Genomic DNA, 19,954 nt, shown 5'->3' on the forward strand with positions numbered 1-19,954 from the left:
TTCTTGGTTTTTGAATTGAAAATTGATCCTTGATCGGTTCTTGTTTCCTAATTAAGAATTTGATTGTTCTTCTGTTCATAAAATTTTTGAAGATTCAAATAGTAAAATCAAAGCAGAACTTTCAGATCAAAACCCACCATTGTTTTCTTAATTTTTGTACAGTTGATCGATATCTTGTATTGTTATTCTCACTGCGGTTATGTTATACTCTGTTGAGTATTCTTCCCAAAAGTGGAAGATGAACGCAATGCACGCACACTGGGTGAAGCAATTTCAACAGGAGGGTTTGGGACTTTTCAAAGTAGTGTTCACTTTCACCGGTATCAGTTGGCTTTCATCCTTGAACTAGCTCCAAATTAGTTGAAGTCGATCATGAATATTGGATCCAAAAGTTGCCTCTTCATAATTGCATATATCTGCCTTTACTCGCTCTTTCCAAAAGAAAGTACAAGTATTCGTTATTTCCTATAAAAATTTGTGAAGTAAGTTCAAGAGTAAGCTTGCCCTATATATTTTAATTAACTGAATTAAAAAACAGGTAATATGCTATCCTAAAAATTATTCACCTTTGAAATCTTCAGTTATCCTTACTATTTCTTGAATAAATAGAAGATAATCTAGACTGTGACTGAAAGAAATCAAATGGTGCTCCTGTTCCGATAGAACGTCTTGTGGCATTGGGAGAATCAGACAGCAGAGGTTCGGATACAGAATTGCGGTTCCTGGATTGTGATATAGATAAAGGGGAAAGATCTTTTTCCAAAGATCTCAACTGGGGCTCAATGTTCCCCAGTGACAGGATGGGCCCTCCCAAACGTTCGGCTTGTTGGAGTATGTTGATTTTACTTGACCTGTATGTGTATCGAAAGTACTTCAAGGCAAGGACAGGACCCATTCCTGCCGCCACAATTACCTGAAATACCAATAATGGACAGAGTCCTAAAAATTAACGAGAGAGTCGATTGGGGGGGGGGGGGGGGGGGTGTTTGGGAGTTACGGGGAAAGAGAATTATAAAAGTGAACTTACAATCATTGTGCACCAGTATGATTGCTGCCTACATAGACGAAACATGATTGTGTACATCCCGGATGACGGGAGAGCGCTGACAATCCAGTTGATGGCATAGAAGGCCACCAAGTTCCCCCATATTGCCAAATGTTGCAACGCTGTAAAAGAACTGCAAAAACAATCCAAAAAATCAAACAAAAGGTAACTATTTTGAATAAGAAAAGAAACATAAACTACCTGAGACCAACCAGAAACTATTTCCCATTTTGCATATAATTTCAAGGAAAAAAAATTATTTTCATACTTGGTTTAAAGCCGCAAGTTGTATTAAAATTTTGACTGCATTGTAGTAAAAGAACAGACCAATTATCATCATTTGTAAGAGTAACAAAACTTAATTTTTTGCATTAAAAGGCTTCAAACAAAATATAAAAATGCCCACTCATCACACATCACATGCTGATTATCAGATGACCGTGTTGTGAGATAAAATGCAAGAGAGAGAGGTAACTCACTTGGTTTCTATTGCAACAACAAATGCCTGCAACCAAATACATCCAGATAGTGCCACCATAGATATCTCCTCCATCTCACTTTTCTCAAGAGCGTAAGAGTGTATGGTCATGCCAAAAACAACAATTGCCTGAAGAGCATAGAGAATTAACACCACTAAGTACTTTGCCATGGAAAGATAACAATTTCACCAAAGTAAATAGGAACAATAAACAAAATAAACTTCACAGGATGAGTTGATGGTGGATTGATAATGAGCTCAGTTAATTTAAGTTCTGAGCTCCAGACAGATATGATCCACCTGCTTTTGGACTCCAACTTCCTATAGAATAGGAGCCACCACCCATTCATGGAAAAAGGTTTATAGTGCTTCATTCATTTACTCGATTAATTCTCGGTGCAGCCAACATTTGTCCAACTATGTAAAATGTTTTTGTGGAGATCTTTATAATCCAATTCTTCTTGCTATGCCTATAAATTAATTTACACTGTATTCGTGACCAAAAGGTTGATTGCTTCAAGATTGCCACAAGGGTGTCCAAGGAAAATAATAGAAACTGGTAGATTGTTTTGCATTTCTGACTTTAATACATTTCTTCCTCACTCAGAACCATTTCACTGCATTTGTGTAAGAAAACAAGGCAGAAATCAAAAGCTAAAGATACTCACATGAAAGAGAGATCGCCCAAACCATCCCGCAAATGTACTAGGATTAAGAAGTCTGTTTCAAGTTTGACTTGATTAGTCAATATACCAAATAGTAGTATTTAAAAGAAAAAATATTGGGACCTGCTGTTTAATCTTGAGTTTAACATACAGAAACAATAATGAACAATGTGTAGCAAGAACACAGATTCTAACCTTCCAGCTTGGCAGTAAAATAGAATTTGAGGATGTCGCATTACAGTTTTTTCACTGAGATCTTTGTCAAGGACATTGACTAACACGGGAACACTAGTGTAAAAAACATTATAAGCCATCAAGCTGACAGAGTTGAAAAGACTGGTCCCTGAGATGCCTGAAATGAAAGAGAAACTGGAAGCATTCTATTGTTAATAACTAGTTTTGCAGATAAATATAACATTACAGCTAGATATCAGGAACGAAATGAAAATAAGTGGAAATCAAATAAAGAAACTTACAAAATCTGGATAAAGCAGATCAGCAAGGATTTATAAAAGGAATATTGGGAAAGAAATGCCGTGCGATTATAAGAGTAGCGTCCATGCACAAGTATCAACCTTTTCAAAAATCTGAATTCTGCAAGGCAGGAATTGTTTAGTGTATTAGTGGTTGCTTGGTATAATGTAAGATATAGCTCAAGCCCAATTCCCACATATGAATGCTTTGTCAAAACAATTTTACACTATTCTCCCTGGAAAGATTAAAAAAACCTATTTAGAGTGAATCGATGTGTGAGTCGATGAATATTTCATGCAGGTGGATACAAGGAACATTATTTTGGATGGAATAAATTGCATTTTACGGGAAAAAACGCCGAGTCTAAAAAAATGTGAGATGGCCATTTAAAATCAATCCACAGCACTTTTGGTGAACACGGGAAGGAAGAACCGAAAGAAAAGGGAAAATTATACAAACTCCTCACAACAACAAAATAATAATGCATGTAGAGTTCTAAATATCTTTCAAATACACTAGTTTATTAAGCTAGTGAACTATCTTCTGCAGTAACGCATGCACACAGGCCACGAAGCAATTTAATATCTTTCCTATACCCGCTTACGATAGTTGGCTGCTTTCAAATCATAGCAAGTAATAAAAATTTCAATAGTTTACAAGTGTTTCGCTATAACTTCATGGAAAATTAAATAAAAAGTCCCAGCAACTCTGGGTACTCGAACAACATAAAGATCCTATTAATTTTTTAATAGAAAAAAATGAAGTTCTTACTTCCAATGCTATAATCAGCAGCCCTTGCTGCCTGCAGTCCTTCTCTGCCACTGATGCCAACCCCTATATCAGCTTGTTGAATCATCCTGACATCATTTCCACCGTCCCCAATGGCCAGTGTCCTGTAGTCGCATGATTTCAAAAGTTCTACAAGCTGTGACGGGGAAAAAAACTTCACTGGTGTTACCCAGATAAGAAGGTGAGTATAAACCTGTAATATCATTTCAAAGGAGGATGCATAATATGCTCAAGTCTTTCTAAGTTCTCCTTTTTCCATTAATCAGAACAATCGTTATGCTGTTGAGACCAGAATACGCATACACCAACTATTCAAGTGAGTAAAGCAGATGGATACTAAAATGATATTGAGAAAGGTACCTGTGCTTTTTGAGATGGAGTAACGCGGCAACATATTGCCGTCCTCGACAAAATTGCAAGTTCTGTGAATGATTTACTATAGTGCTTAAGGGCAATCTCAAGAGCCCACCCATCAACAACAAAAGCTATATCCTGCGACACAGAATCTCAGTTTTAAGAAATTTCCGTATCTTTAAATCAATCAATGAATTGCGTAGGAATAAAATACAGTGAAGTTTCATTGATAGAACACAAATAACATAGTATAATAAATATGGAACCTTGATTGATTGTGCGCGGGTAGTTTCGCTTTCATACCCATATACTTTTTGAGCGAGGGGATTTTACTTGCATATTCCGTACTGCTACAACTACAAAGGGCCAATTTCTGTACATTCTAAAACCCACTACATTTTTCTCAGGCTACATATATTCAGGGCACGCAAATGAATTGATAACTATGTCAAATTATCTGTTTCTTTGTACAAGATGATTAATCATTAAGAATCCTCTTGAACAAACAGTAGATTGAACAACATTTTGCTTCAACAATTAACACATGAAGAACGTAAAGAACACAAAACTTTCTAAGTACCTACAAATTGTAGTTCAGCTTAAATGGTGATTGGTGAAACATGAAAAATATACCTTAGGTTCTGCATCCGTGATTCTCATTGTAAGCAACACTCTTTCTAGATTCCTACACACTTCATCTTCAGTTTTCCCATTAAGTATCAGAAGCTGACCTTTCGGCTCTGTCAACAATGAATGAAGCTGGTTTGACATGTAAGATTATACATATATGAAGCGGAATTCCTAGTATTGTTTTTGTGAATTTGGTACTTATTTATTTTCGGAAGTTTAAATTGTTACAAGCTAGTACTATACAAAAGCAAAGCCAAACTCGAGATCACCTGGGGACACGAAATTGCAAGAAAGAGCAATCTGAATAGCAGTGTTTTGCTTGTCTCCAGTCAGCATCCAAAAGTTAATGCCTGCTTTCCTGAGTGTCTGGATTGTTTCTGGAACACCATCCTAGGTCATTATAAGAAGAGAATAAGTATAATGGGAAAACCTGCACCAGTAAAAGATTAAGGAAGCTGCAGCTGGAAACATAGAGGTTACGCGCAGTGAATCTGCTAGAAAAGGACTTCCCTAATTAAACAGGATTACCTGCAAACGATCTTCTATGGCAGCAACACCAAGAATATCAAAACCATGCTCTAATCTCTGGCAGACTTCAGCCACTCTCCACTGAAAAATTCTATAAAAGGTAACTATCTTGTTATGCAATAAACATATAACTACATGCATAGACAGATGCTTAGCCAGGTGGAAAAGAATGAGAAACAAAATGTGGAAAATTTCTAGCACAACCTCTCTATCCACTAATGTACTATTAGCCTCATTGAACAATGATGCCCATTCTTGATACTCATCATCATCTAATTCACGCCAAGCAAGGCACAAGGTCCTGAGGCCTAGTTGAGCATATTGTTCCACAGCTTCAGCAAAGGTCCGTATCTGTTGCCCTGACAAATACTTCACATTTAAATATACAAGGAAAAATTTTCATCCTATTCTGCAAAACGAAAATCGATATTGTGGGAACCAAAAGTTAAAACCCTTGGGCAAATGCTGAAACAGAACGAGCAAACCGACTAATAAATATTTCAAAGAAACTAGCAGGATGGCAAAGCAACAAGTATAAATGCAAATAAAAGGACAATATCTGTGGGAAAAAATGATAAAGATTAAATGTAAATTAAGTTCTTGGACTATGAAATATATACATGGGAACAAAATAGGGACATGATAACTACTTATGGTTACCTAAGAATTTTAATTAAGAGGAATCATGTTGACAAAAAATGTATTCAATTTTAAATTGATGTATTGCTAGCTCAATATGATGTGAATTAATTTCACATGACATTTCAAGCTGAACAGATAAGATCCACCCAACCAGGTCTATGGGTGTGTCAACGTAAACTCGCTGAAGATTTAAATTGATTGTGGCCAAGAACAATAAAAGCATAGAGTAGACTCAATAGTCCAACATGTAGTTGTTCAATGTTCACTGTATCAGCCAAGAACGTAAATGAAGCTTCTAATATATAAATAGACTTTGGTCAATCGAGCAATCGAAATCACTAGAAGAATCAACTTTCACAAAAATAAAAGGCAACAAACGCATCTGGTAGTCATATTTTCCTTTAACATCACCAGTAGTATATAAATAATGATCAAATCTTCCAAAAGTCAAAGAACGTGGAACAGAGCCTGACAATGATATTCATAAAGGTAATCGTATAAAATCAATATTTTTCCCGCTACAAAAGTATATTTCTTGGACTGCGATCATATTTCCAATAGATACCTCGTTTTGGTTTTAAACAGTACATTTACAACTAGTTTATACCTTGAATAAGGTCCATCTCCAGGATTAAAATGGCTATCAGAAATCAATTCAACACAGATGCTCTATAGTTTTATTGTGTAGCAAAAAAGACAAAGCATGTGCAACCTTGGGTATGAAGTAAGCAAGTTAATGGAAGGTCGTGAAGTAGTAGTCTAATTTCCGGGTGTGATTTCTCAAGCACTGAGTTTAAAATCATACAACCCGTTGACAAAATTTTCAACTTTCTCCAGCAATGAGTAAAAAGTCGACAACAAATCATGAAAAACTACCTGCACGTGCGTGAGGAAGAATAGATTCGTCTGCTCCTTTAGACAGAAGTAAAATTTTCCCACTTTGACAGTCTTTAAGCACTATAGACATCCTTTTACGATCAGAAGTGAATTCTAGAATGTCTAGCACTTCATACTGTATTAGTGAGGAATTAAAGTTGATGTCTGCATAACCAAGAAATTTATGATATCTCAGGTATAAATTACCAAAATACACCGAAAAGCATCATGCTTATTGACAATGCCTAGAATATACCAGAACCATTATGCTTACCAACAATATTGCCACTCTTCCTCGCATAAACCATAAGCAACTGTGCAGCAGCACGTACAAGAGCTTCTTCATCTTGGGATTGTGCCTTGTATGAAATTGTGCCGCTATTGCTGCATAGGGAAACAGATAATGCAGCAACAGACATGGCCAATAGATTCAATGATACCACAGACATCGTTAAATACACTAAACATCAAAATTCTGGCTTCTTCTGTATAATTCTTATTGTGGCAAGCATTTGATAACAAAATACCTTTTCACGGGAATAACAGTATTGCAAATGGCCATAACTTTTAGAAATCGAATCACATCAGGAGTTCCACTCGAGACAGCATTAAGCATTTCTGCATCTGGACATGGAAAAATACAGGACGGTCAATCCCTTACACTTCATATGTCTGCCTAAAGGATCCTTGCATGCGCAGAACCCAGGAAATGCAAAAAGGATTCTGTTAAATAGTATAAGTAAAACCATGTACACTAACAAAATCAACAAATGTTGCATGAAAACCAATGACACTAGCAACTAGTACCACAAGGATGAGATTTTCACTTTAGCAAACATCAAATGACTATGACACTAGTCAACTTTATATCCAAATTCAAAATTATAATCTCGTGTACGGTGTAACAACCATTTGTTGCTTCGTTGAGGCACCACCAAAATCGGACATCAAACATAAATAGCATGCACGAGTTTTCTGCTTCATATAGGGAAGTCCGAGAGGCGTTCCTTTCTCTAAGTCCAAAAAAAATCACCATAATAGAACATACAAATCTATGCAACAAAGGCAAGTATACACTGTTTTGTTTAATATAGTATCAAGACAGATAAGATTATATTGTTTAATTATTACAATAACCGAGCAGATAGAATTAGTACTAACAAAAATTATGTTCAAAGACAAGAAACTACAACAGTCCATCACACCGTAATTATAGATGATGCACATGAAATGACTTTTAGCAATAATCAAACTTTCATGGGCTAAGACTGAAAGATATTTGCTAAGTCCAGATACATCAAATAATTTTACCTGATAAAGCATCCCCAGTCTCATTCCCATAATAAGATCCGTTTATGCAACATCTTCTGAATACCATTTTATTTTCAGTAAGTGTTCCGGTTTTATCTGTCAATATATATTCAACTTGCCCCAAATCCTCACTAATAGCTGTGCTGGCAAATACAAGAAACGAGTTCAAATATATCAAATCATGCATGTATAGCCACAGAAAATGCCACGAGCATCTAAAGTTTCTTACTTGGTCGCATGAGACCGAGTTCCAGTCTCTAGATCAACCATCTGGTCATCCCAATCAATAAATTTTGCATACAGGCTTTTCACAAGATCTAAGGATACCTTCATCAGAGAAGAATGAACGTATACCAAGATAACGATTTCACAATCACCGTCACATGTTAATTTAAGTTGTGATTGCCAATTGCAGCAAATCTCATAAATTGATACAGAAAGGGTATCTAACAAAAATGTAGCCAGATCACAATTTCTTTAAAATATATAAATGTCTTTGGGCTCCAACTTACCCATGAAAATTGATTCTATAACTACAAGACTCAAATGTTTACCTTTATAGATATGGGGATCATAATGGAGCAAAGAAGCTCAAATCGCAGAGGTATGATGAGCAGTTCATACCAAGGCCCTTCATTTGGATATTGGACATACCATTGCTACAAGGCAAATCAACAAAATGTGGAATAGTTAATTACTGAAGACAAAAGCAACAAGTATATAGTCTCTTATTGAAACAAACCTTCCTCGCTTCTGTATCCTTCCAAACATTCCCAGCTATGCCTAGAACGATAACGACAACTATCTGGAAGACAAATATTGCTCCAGTCAATTTGTCAATCATTGCATCTACAGCTGTAAGCTTTGGTTCGGGCACTCCTCTACTCATGCCTAGCTTGGTTTCATTGCCTACACATAAAACGGTGATTAAGATCACCAATTCTGTTAACAAATAGGTGGAGTAGGAGGCAAAGCATAGCAATTTGGAATCTTTAGTGCAGTCCAGGATCAACAAATAATTACAAAAAGAGATGTAAGAAGTACTGGCACCCAAATGAAAACCAAGTATGTGCAACCAAAGAAGTACAGAGAACAGGGACGAGGAGGGGGGGTGTTCGTAACTATTAACGGTAACTTTACAGTAAATTTAAAAATGATCGGTAATGACGCATCCTTTTACAGGTCAAAATAGATTAGCTCCCGGAAGAACTGCAAAACATACATACAATGTATTCCAGCTCAGAACCATTCATCCAAATAGGAGGTAAAAGTCCTCTTCCACTTCTCATGGTATCTTGCTTATCAATTGCAGCTCCTTCTTGTAACTTATTGTTTACAACACCAAAAGAAAAATATAATAATGTTTTTTTATCGGTATCCCTAATTGAAAACTCAATTTTACAGTTAATGAGTAATAAGTTTAATGTCTAATATACAGCTTGATCTCAGCGCACAATAGTTACACACTTGCCTGTGTAAACAGCAACTCCACATGCCCACTCTGTATTCCTCAAGTAGCATGATTGAAGAACTGTATTTTTTATGGTCAGCGGGCATATATCATTATCAATAAATGGAGGAAACAGCCGCATGTTTGCATCACATCTTCTAATATCTTTATCGGGACTTGGACACTCAATTACTCCCTGGTAAAGAGGATATTATTAAATTGTGTTTCCTGCACATCATCGGGTTATTTAAATGCAAACAAAACGCCTTACCTTGATTTTGTGCAGCAACTCAAAATCCATTCCCATGCAAGCAGAAGGTATCACTCGTGTTTTCAGGTCAGTCTCACCATCTAGTGCTGCTGTCTACAAAAAAATACACATTATTAATTCCCATATTGTAAAATTAGGTATATCAGCTAGGAACTTTGTCATAGCATAAAACATACGATATTAAAATTAAAGTATTGAGATTTCTAACTATTCATGTTCACAAATACAATACAATGTTATAGAACACGAGATCATTTTCAGAATACTACCCAATAATTAAGCCTCACAATTTTGAAAATGTGAATAACCAAAGAATTCAAAGGGGAAAATTCAGCAAAGCTAAAACACATCACAAATTATCAGTCTTTGACATATCTTCTCAACAGTTATAACATGGCTACAAATTACCATTAAAATGAAGTGTTTCTGCAAAATTTAAAAGTCTACATGAGATACAATCAAAATAGATATTTTGATCTTGATCTTTTCTCAGCACTATTTCCTCGTATCCTCAACATTATCAAAAGTTCTTCTATTTTTCTCCATCCACACGGACCAACATATGTCATGAACCACCGTTTTCCAAAAGATTATGCCTCTCTGGCCAAGAAAATGTCTAAGATCTGTATTGAATAAATCTTTAATGGATTTCGGCATCATCCAAACAAATCTCAGTTCTTCTAAAACTCTCGCCCACAACCCACTCGTGAATGTACAATGAATCAATATATGATCATGTGTATCCCTGTCATTCCGACACAACACACACCAATTTGGGCACAAAATACACGTAGGTCATCTCTTTTGGATCATCTCCGAGGTCGACAACTTACCCAGAACCGTTATCCACGAGAATACTTGAATCTTTGTTGGGACTAGAGCTTCCCAAAACATTGTAAATTGGAAAAGCGCGAAAGTTGTATAAGATCGTTTTTCATAAATGTCGTACGCTGATATATTGACTAAATCAACAACAATAGAGACACCCAATGGGCCACGTTGTGTTAGAATCTGCATGAAGCTATTAATGAAACCACCTACAAGTCCTACCACTTTAATTTTGGTTGCCGACAAGTCTTTGAGCAAAATAGTGTCTTGGCTAATGTCCACCAATCCTCCACATTGCTCTCTTATACTCTTGAACGGATCTATCGTCCACAAGTCCCAAGGTATCCCAAAAATTCTCACTCAACTGTTAGAGCACTCAAACACTTATCTTCCTAATAATCTCTTGCCTCCAACACTCAAAAGACAGGGTAACTTTCTTCTCAAGGAAACATATCTTCAATTTCAAATAAAAAGAAGTGTCATCTTCGTTGTTCGGCCACCAAACAGTTAATGGCTTGGAATGGAAACATATCCATCCGCCTCTTAACCGCCTTACCAAGAACGATATGCACCATTTCCCAAGAAATATTAACACACTCTTTTGTGATAATAAGTGCTTTCTTCCAATCCTTAACCAAACACGGACGAAAGTGTTCATATGCATCCATGTTTCATGAATCTCTTGTACTCAATATGACTTTTCCAGTTTGCTATGGTTGCTAGAATCCATCTGCTCGTGGATATATTTCATTCACATTCCTCTTCCGCATAAATTTGGATACGTGGTTTGCCAAGCATTTTCACTCCCCTCATAACGTCCACTTGGTACTGTGACACACTACCTATAGCACATCCGTCCATATTTAGACACTTCAAGAAAACTGGCCATAGACATATTTTTGCATAGATATTATTGCTTCTTTACCCCCGAACCGGTTGAAATTCGGACATGATTTTGGATTGTTAATGTAGTCCCACATTTTCGACCATAGTCAATGGGCGCACTCAAAGTCCGCTTCCAGCATGTAGCTTGCATTTCTTGTTCTTTCTGTCAGACAGATTGAATCCCCCCTCCTATCCACCTTGATTAGAAACAATTTTTGCTTGATGTTAAGTCTTTCTACTACCTGAAAGATGGAACGGTCCCAATATTCCCGTCTGTTCATGTCTGGGTTCGCAGCAGGGAATGATTCACATGGTTCGGTTCGACAGGTTGGATTTGCAGGGCTAGACACTTCATGGTTCATGAACTTAGTCTCGGAAATTTGGGTTCACAAGACTATGGTTCTCTCTACTGAAGCTGGGTCGTTGGGCTAAGGTTCGCGATTCATTTGGTTTGAAAGTGAAGTGTATTTTAGCGAAGATGAGAATCTGGTCCAAAGGCTAAGGTTCGCTCTTCAACTGGTTTGAATATGAAAAGGATTTCAGCTAAGATGAATAACGGAAGAAAAAACAAGATGGTAGTGAAAAAAGCCGAAGAGAAAAGGCCCCGACAGCTGGCGGCGGCCAGCGAAGAGATGTGGTCGGCGACGATCGGAAATACGATGACACTGGTGGATGAAGATGAGTTACAAAGGAAGCTGCCTCCGAACGATAAGAAAGAGCATTTTCAAAAAATTATCTCTCTATTACCATGTTCCAATCCCGTTTTGTGACTTACTAGACAAGCTTCCTTTAATCTCAACTAACACTGGTAAAACTCTCTGAATTCCCCTTTAATTGCATAAAATCTTGTACTGAGGCGTAGTCTACTTGATTGATTTCTTGCCATTTATTTCATGGACACTTTCACTTTAACTTTTATTGTTCAATAGCTAATGCTAAAACCTCCAACACACTTGAAAATTTTGAAAAAAAATCAACTATTTGTATCCAGAAATATGGAGTTGGAAAAATCCAAAGAACAAGAGCATGTAAAAAAAATCTGCAAGTGTCCATTTACTGTTTGATCTCGGTTAAGCATCGAAAAAACACATAAAATTTTAAATTAAAGGGGGAAAATTAAGCTAAACACGGGGTAAGAAACCAACATGAAATATTAAAGCAAAGGTGGAAAAATATATTTACCTCCACATAGCATATACCCAGTGGATCAGCAGTGCCAAGTAGGACAAGATCACAAGGTACTTCATCATTTTCACGCAGCCAAACAATGTTACCGACCTTAATGTCTTGAGCTTGAATCTAGAAGAGTATTATGAGGACAAACGATAAATGATTCGATACGATAGAACCAGCATTCCACGGCAAGCATCATGTTTATCCCAAAACACTAGTTTCATCTATTCTATATGCTACATTGACTGATGGCAGCATATTGATAACCCGTGCTTGTCAAAAGGGTAAATTATAAATCTCAAAACATAACAATCATCAGGTTTTTTACAAGAAAATGATCTATATCGGAATCAAAGTAACAGTTCCCGATTAAGACTTCGGACAACATTAATCTTACTTTGCCTGATTACATTTTGTCTGCACTCATTCAGAGAAGCATAGCAAGCTATTCAAACCACAGAACCAAGATATTCTATTTCAAGTGCATCCAAGACCGACCACCTTGAAGTGGCACCACTTGAACTCATGACAATTAACAATGGGAAATAGAGGACAAATAGTAAAATAGCAGAAATTATTTTACCATGAAAACCAACAATAAAGAGAGAACTAAAAGGGCCCCCTCTCTCTCTTTTTGACAAATAGAGAATTAGAACTAATTGCTAGAAGTACAAACATAAAATTGCAAAGTAAAAATGGATCTCATTTGACCCCATAAGAAATGGAGAGAGAAAATTAGAAAATAATCTAATAAAAATAATACATAAACAAATAAAAAATGAAGCACCAAATACCAGCTTTTTGATTCCTTGCCGCACAATCCACACTTCTTTCTCATTTGCTTTCTTATCGGAGATATATCTATTGTAATCATCCCATGCTTCTTTTGTTGCAGAGACTGCAAATATGAATATAAGAGGACCCCATGTACTAGCAGGATTCACTGGAGTTATCAGAGGCCAAAGTTGAAGGCACGCAATCAACAAAAAGTACTGATTCATAAGTCGGCTAGAAACAAAGAGAATCGTTAGAGACTATAAAAATAATGTAAAGCATTCTATGTAGATTATGACAAACAATATGTGGACATAAAAAATTTCGCTCATATAAAATTGCAAGCAGCCAGTTGGCAGACATTTGAAACGGTAAATAAAGCATAAAATGAGAGAAGAAAGTAAATGTGCTGAAAACAGATATGCTATGAGATTCCTAATACAAAAATAGTAGGTAAATAGATGAGGCAAGGGCACAGTTGTCCAAAAGAAACCACGATGAGGCCAAAAAAAGTTGGAAAATAAAATCCATTACGAGTGCATCAAAGGGAAACGTAGCTCATCCTCTTAGTGAAAGGGAGGTAAGTTAATAACTAACTAGCATCACAGTCACATATAAATATAATTATTCATGCAACACCAGTATGCATAAACTGATTAACACCAATTTCACTAGTACACATTAGAGTTTACTGATGGGTCTGCAGAAACAACTAGTTTACCTGAATTGTTCCCATAAATTTTTTGGGAGAAAGTTCCATATGGTATACTTTCTGTTAGATATCCGATTATCACCGTAGAGATCCTCAGCTAGATTGTCGTCGTTTATATAAACACGTCGCCTCATTTTCAACTTAAAGTCATGAATCAGAGATTAACATGTCCGATCCAGAGCCAACTTGGATTGAAGGGATGCTGGACTCTTAGCAGTGCCCGATGAATCAGAAAGATGTACAGCAAGCTGGTATGCGAGTGTTGAGATTTCTTAGATATTCATTACCGGAAAAAAAATTATAATCCTCGTGACATAGGAATAGATTCAGCATAAAAGATTCAATCCGTCCAACAGAAAAAGGAAACTTTTACCTAGGAACTGATTGGCAAGCAGAACAGCGGATCCAAATCCTTCAGAACGACTGTTTTGCGATTTCAGTTGTTGAAAATCTCACTGCGATTTAGTTAGTCAGTCAACATTGGGGAAAACTAATATAAGGCTCCCTCCCTTTTGTCTATTGATTAAATAAATATTGGATATTCTTGGTTTTATTCCACTCTTGTTATATCTAATCTATTTATACCATATTATTAAATTTAAGATATTAAAATAACTAACTTTTGATGTGTTTGTTTTAATAATCATATATATTAATAAAATGTAAAATTTTAATTAAGTCACGTGTAGTTCAGTTGATAAATTATTTGTTTCTTAACCATCAAATTGTAAATTCAATTCTTTTTTGAGTCTTTTTTTATTTATTTTTTCAATTCATATATCAAAATTATAATATAGTTTCTCAATATTTTTTATAATTATATTTTGATCCTCATTTAAATACAAACCAAATGAATTATAAAAAATATTGTACAAACATGCAACACGTGTGTCGATACTATAATGTGTGTGTGTGTGTGTCAACTTTACCATTATATGATATTAATATTACACTTTTGTTTTTGTTTAAAAAAAAAAAATTCAACACACACTTTTATTTTTATTTTTTTATTTCAACAATTCAAATATCAATTTAGTCCCTCTATAATTTGTCAAATTTCATTTTAGTCAATCGATAATGATAAAAAAAAAGACTGTATAAACACACATCGCGTGGTAAAGTAACTAGTAAGAGGAAAAAAAAGCAAACTAAACATCAGAGGATAATTAACAAAAAGATTGTATACACACGCATCGCGTATGCAGAATAACTAGTATATATATATACATGTATATATATGTGTGTGTGCACGCATGTATCATACCCGATAATAATAATTAAAAAACATTGTAGTCTTGTTTAAATAACAAGTGGCCCATGAAGGGTATCCAAAGCTAGCTCATTATATTATTTATCGAACGATAATAGGCACATGAAGGGAATCCAAGGCTAGCCCATTGTTTTATGGACCCAAAGTTTCATACAAAGTATCACGTAATTTCGATCGAGTTGACAATCGTCACCTTGAAAAAAAGAAATTTATTATCTTTTTTTATAAATGGGAAAAAGAACAATCTTCGTCCGGAATATTTCTAGAGTAAATTGCTCATAAATCCCCAAACCCAAACTCAACTTTACCCAAACTCCCTACACCTCAAAACCTTCTTTAAACTCCCTAATATTTTAAAATGGATAAAAATACCCTTATTCCTATTTTAAGTTTAATTGATCCTCACGCTTCTCAAATGATATCAGAGCGAAAGGTTGATTTATTTCAAACACAGATTTTATTTTTTAATAGTAACTAATTGTAAGAGAAGGAGAATTTCGAAAAAATTATGAATCCGAACTTAGGTTCGAGAAAAATAATTTACAAGAGCTATTCCAATATTTTGGGATATACACAAGTTCATCTAACTATTGTTAGATATCAGAAGCAGAAAGGGACGCATCAGCACCCTCAGATAAAATCTCAGGTAAACTTATGATTCAAGCAAATAAGTTTCTGGAGATAGTACCAGACTCTTCTAAGCTCTCTTTAGATCTTAGAGAAATCCAAAAAACAGTACAAAATTATGGCAACATGCTATATTTTGTACCTCAACGGGTTGAAGAAGACCTTAAAACCCAAGAAAAAATTCTTGGAATATTAAAGGATATTCAAACAAGAATTCAGAAACTAGAACAACAACCAGGTTCTAGTAAAAGAACTTCAAGAGAATGGTTACCACCATCATTTGGCACCGAACCTTTGTTACATCAACAAGGGAAGGCCAGAGTGGTGTCAAAACCATTGACTGAAGAAGAAAAGATGATCAATCTAATTAAATCTGTCTCAAAAAAGAAATTTATCTGATGACAACTTTAGAAAGGATTGGTCTGGAGGATTTACAAGAGCTTGCGGAATCTTTCGCAAATCTCAAAGTGATAGATCTAAAGATGAACACAGCAGGAGGAGAAATACCTGCTATAACCTGGTCATCTTCTCAGGAACCACCCAGGGAAAGTGTGGGATCTCAGAATGTAAACATGAGAGAATCTCAATCTGATTTCCATACTGGTGGAGGATCACACCCTGCGGGAACTAGGACAAGGAGAAATCAAATTCCCTTGCACCAAACACCCTACGGGAAGACTGTTTTAGATCCGATACATCCTTACGGGGTTATGTTTAACCTTGATGTATTAGATTTCAAAAACAGGGAAGATCTCATAGATGACTGGACATCTGCTATGATAATCGCAGCAGGAACACTTGATCTCAACAAAGAAGGATTCATTAAACTTTTAGAAATGAGTCTAATGGGATCGGTGAAAATTGCTTGGGACATGACTTCATTAGAAATGAAAGAGTCGGTCCTGGCCGGAGAATCTCTGAGCGAGATAGCCGAAAAAATGGCCACCCTATTTAAAGCACAGTTTATAGGGGTAGACTATTTTAATAGTCAGGATACAGAGAAGAGGAAGAAATATACTCAGGCTCTGTATAGTCTTGAATTACACGATATATGTTTAGTGGATGAATATATTATGTTATTCACTAAATATCGATGGAATTCAGGAGTCGAAGAAGATATAGCTATGCAGCTTTTCTTCGCAAAAATGCCAAGCCCTTGGAGAGAAATGCTTATAAGGGAATACGTACCTGGAAATCCAGATACGTTGGCACGAAGAGCTTCTTTCCTTAAAGGAAAATTGGCAGAATGGTGCCATATGGCAGCATTACAAAAGAATTACAAACGCTTAAGGGGTATCAACAAAAGAACTCCTCTGTGTTGTAAAGAAAATGATCTTCCAACAATTATTGGAAGTAAACCACAGAAGCATAAGAGGAAAAGTTTTAGGACTCATCCTTATGCTAAAAGTGGAAGAAGTTCTTGGAAGCCAAGAACTGTATGGTTTAGACAGAAAGCCAGATCTTATAAATCTGGACAAAGAAGCGGACCATCAAGGAGTAGGATATCATCCCAAGCATCAAGTACATCTCGAAGCACATGAAGAACACCTACGAAGAAAACTTTCAGAAGAGCTCATACTCGAGCCAATGAAAGTTTCAAGGATTGCAATTACTGGACATGTGGGAGCAAGAGGTCATATTTCGGCCAACTATCCAGAAAATGAAAAAAGAGGTATTAAACGCTTCGATCCTACCCCGGATATTGAAGAAGCATTTTATTACCAAGATCTTATTCAAGTATACCGATTTGAGGACATTGTCTCAGATGAGAGTATATATGAAGAAGAAGTTCTAAGTCAGGAAGGATCCGATGGAACTGAATCGGAATCTGACTGAGGACGAAGTGTTTCGACACGAAACACATGAAGATTTGTCTGGGTTTTTCAGTCAGACAACAATCTCTCATAATATGGTCCAAAGGATCATGAGAGAAAATCCTAGCCTACAGAGATATCAAGGATTCTCTGCAGGACAGGTAGAAAAGTTCTTAGGAAGTCTTGGCCTAAGGAACAGAAAGCATCATCTAATCTATAAAGTTTCTAGAAAGGAAATGGCAATCCCGATGGAACTTACAGGAAATAGAATGGAGATGCAGTTAATTCCTTCCGAAGAAATTAAGGAGGAATTACAAAAACTCAAGATAGAAGTAGCAAGGACTATGTCCTGGATTCATATTGGAGCAATCCAAATTATGATAAAAGCTACTTTTAAAGAAGAGATAGATTCACCTATTGATATTGCTATATGCGATAAAAGAATGGGGAATCTACAAGATTCAGTATTGGGAACAATCTCAGGGAATTTCTGTGCAGGAAAGATTGTAGGAGTAATCTATCCAAGGATAGCCTACAACCTGGCAGATCGAGATTTCAGCCGAGCCTTGACATTGCATCAGAACTTCAAGGAAAAAAGGTTGATGAAAGAAGGTAATAGGCCATATTCTATTACCTATCAAATTTCATATGCTCTATCTAATACACATCATTCTGAATTGTTTATTAGAAATGAGTTTATTGAAATCCCTGAGATATTCGGAAAAGTTGCTCAGGCAATTTATCCAGAAAGAGTCGAGTTTCCTTTAATACAGGAAACAGATATCCAGATCCAAGACAAACCGATTCTACAAAGCAATCAAAGTCTTAGATTGGAATCAAGAAGACTATCTTTTCAAGGAGATAGAATTACAAGTTACAGATGGGGAAAACCGCCTGTCATAGAAACCCAATAGGAGCCGAAAAATTTTTCTACAATGAAAAAACTTAGATGCCCAGAAGGGTGGAAGGAAGTGATATTACTAAGCAAAGGAATCAATTTCCTTGTAATTCAATATACTATTTGGAACAACCTATGATAGGAACTTACCGAGGACTGATTAATATCGGAGAATTGGAAGTTCATATTCAAGGAATTCCAGGGAAAGAATTAAATCGACTGATTCTTGGACTAGAGTTTCTCGAGGAACATAAACCTTGGAAACGTCTAGAGTATGGAATGGAGTTTATGGCAGATGATAAGATGTGAAAAATCCAATGACCACAAGTCCATTCTCCATATATATTCCAATAGGAATGTTGTATGAACAATATAAGGCAGAATATTTTGCTGTTTATATTGATTCAGGTGCTGGAATCTGTACAGCAAAAAGAGGTATTTTTCCAAATAATTGGGAAGAAGAATTACCAAAGATTGCTGGAAGAGATTTTTCCAGAAGAATCTTAATCTTAAGTAAAGGGATTAAGATGACAGAAATCATGATTGATGGTGCTGGACAAACACCTTGGTACAAGGTAAAGACACCACCAATTTATTTTCATGATACAGGAGCTGACATATTGTTAGGAAATAATTTCCTACAGATGTTCAAGTCCTATACTCAAGAAAATGAGACTAGAAGATTAATGTTCACAACACCATGTGATCACAAAATCATAGTCCAGAGACTAAGAGAGACATTTTACAGAAAATTGTCAATCCAGTTTCGCAGCAAGCGTGGTGATTCAGGACAACTTCTGAACCCAAAAATGAAGGATTCTAGATGGTTTGGAGAAACAATGCTCCAGTTAAGGGCAGATCAAGTACTCAAACCAAAAGATATAGAATGCCTTAAGATAACTCTACAAACAAATGAAGTAGAGTTTGAATCTAAGGTATCATTGGAAGATGTCAAGAAAAAGATCAAAGAAAATTACAACGAAGATCCCTTGGCATGGTGAGACAGAAATCAACTCAAAGGTTGCCTTAAGATTAAGGAAGGCAAAAGGTATGAATTTGTCCGTTGCAAGCCTATCCCAATGAATATCATTGATCAAAGGGATATGCAGATTATAATCAAGGAACATTTGGACCTTGGTTTAATCAAAGCAGGTATGTCACCATATAGCAGTCCAGGTTTCCTGGTAAGAAACCATGGTGAGATAAAACGAGGAAAACCCAGATTGGTTATTAATTATCAAGAAATTAATAAACTTCTGGAGTTTGATAGGTATTTTATACCAAGCAGAGAACATCTAATTAGTTGTATACGCAATACAAATATATTCTCTAAATTTGATTGTAAGTCCGGATTTTATCAGATTCGGATGGAGGAAGGAAGCAAGAAATTCACAGCTTTCTCCACACCTCAAGGACATTATATTTGGGAAGTGTTACCAATGGGATTGGCTAATTCACCC

At 36.0% G+C, this 19,954-nt stretch overlaps 1 protein-coding gene across 3 annotated transcripts; it reads right to left on the reverse strand.

Annotated features, from left to right (window-relative positions):
• Positions 1 to 142: 142 nt before the first annotated feature.
• LOC142552347 (phospholipid-transporting ATPase 2) lies at positions 143 to 14,395 on the reverse strand. Of its 3 annotated transcripts, none has more exons than XM_075662097.1 (26): positions 14,259 to 14,395; positions 13,895 to 14,133; positions 13,194 to 13,407; positions 12,409 to 12,525; positions 9,514 to 9,606; positions 9,264 to 9,438; positions 8,535 to 8,701; positions 8,347 to 8,451; positions 8,022 to 8,119; positions 7,793 to 7,935; positions 7,009 to 7,105; positions 6,756 to 6,865; positions 6,482 to 6,646; positions 5,168 to 5,322; positions 4,964 to 5,044; positions 4,705 to 4,825; positions 4,439 to 4,545; positions 3,812 to 3,943; positions 3,434 to 3,587; positions 2,665 to 2,782; positions 2,384 to 2,557; positions 2,192 to 2,243; positions 1,525 to 1,652; positions 1,028 to 1,178; positions 567 to 913; positions 143 to 431 (listed from the first exon to the last, which is right to left on the reverse strand). In XM_075662097.1, exons 2-25 carry the CDS (start codon positions 14,017 to 14,019, stop codon positions 578 to 580), a joined length of 3,318 nt encoding a protein of 1,105 aa, XP_075518212.1. In that variant the 5' UTR covers positions 14,020 to 14,133; positions 14,259 to 14,395; the 3' UTR covers positions 143 to 431; positions 567 to 577. The 3 variants fall into 3 exon arrangements, with proteins under 3 accessions (XP_075518212.1, XP_075518211.1, XP_075518210.1); XM_075662096.1 differs by having other exon boundaries at positions 143 to 465; XM_075662095.1 differs by lacking the exon at positions 143 to 431 and having other exon boundaries at positions 450 to 913.
• Between the last annotated feature and the right edge of the window lie 5,559 nt (positions 14,396 to 19,954).

The sequence above is a fragment of the Primulina tabacum genome, chromosome 7, assembly GCF_025594145.1.
Source record: "Primulina tabacum isolate GXHZ01 chromosome 7, ASM2559414v2, whole genome shotgun sequence".
In the NCBI taxonomy this organism is placed as follows: Eukaryota; Viridiplantae; Streptophyta; class Magnoliopsida; order Lamiales; family Gesneriaceae; genus Primulina; species Primulina tabacum.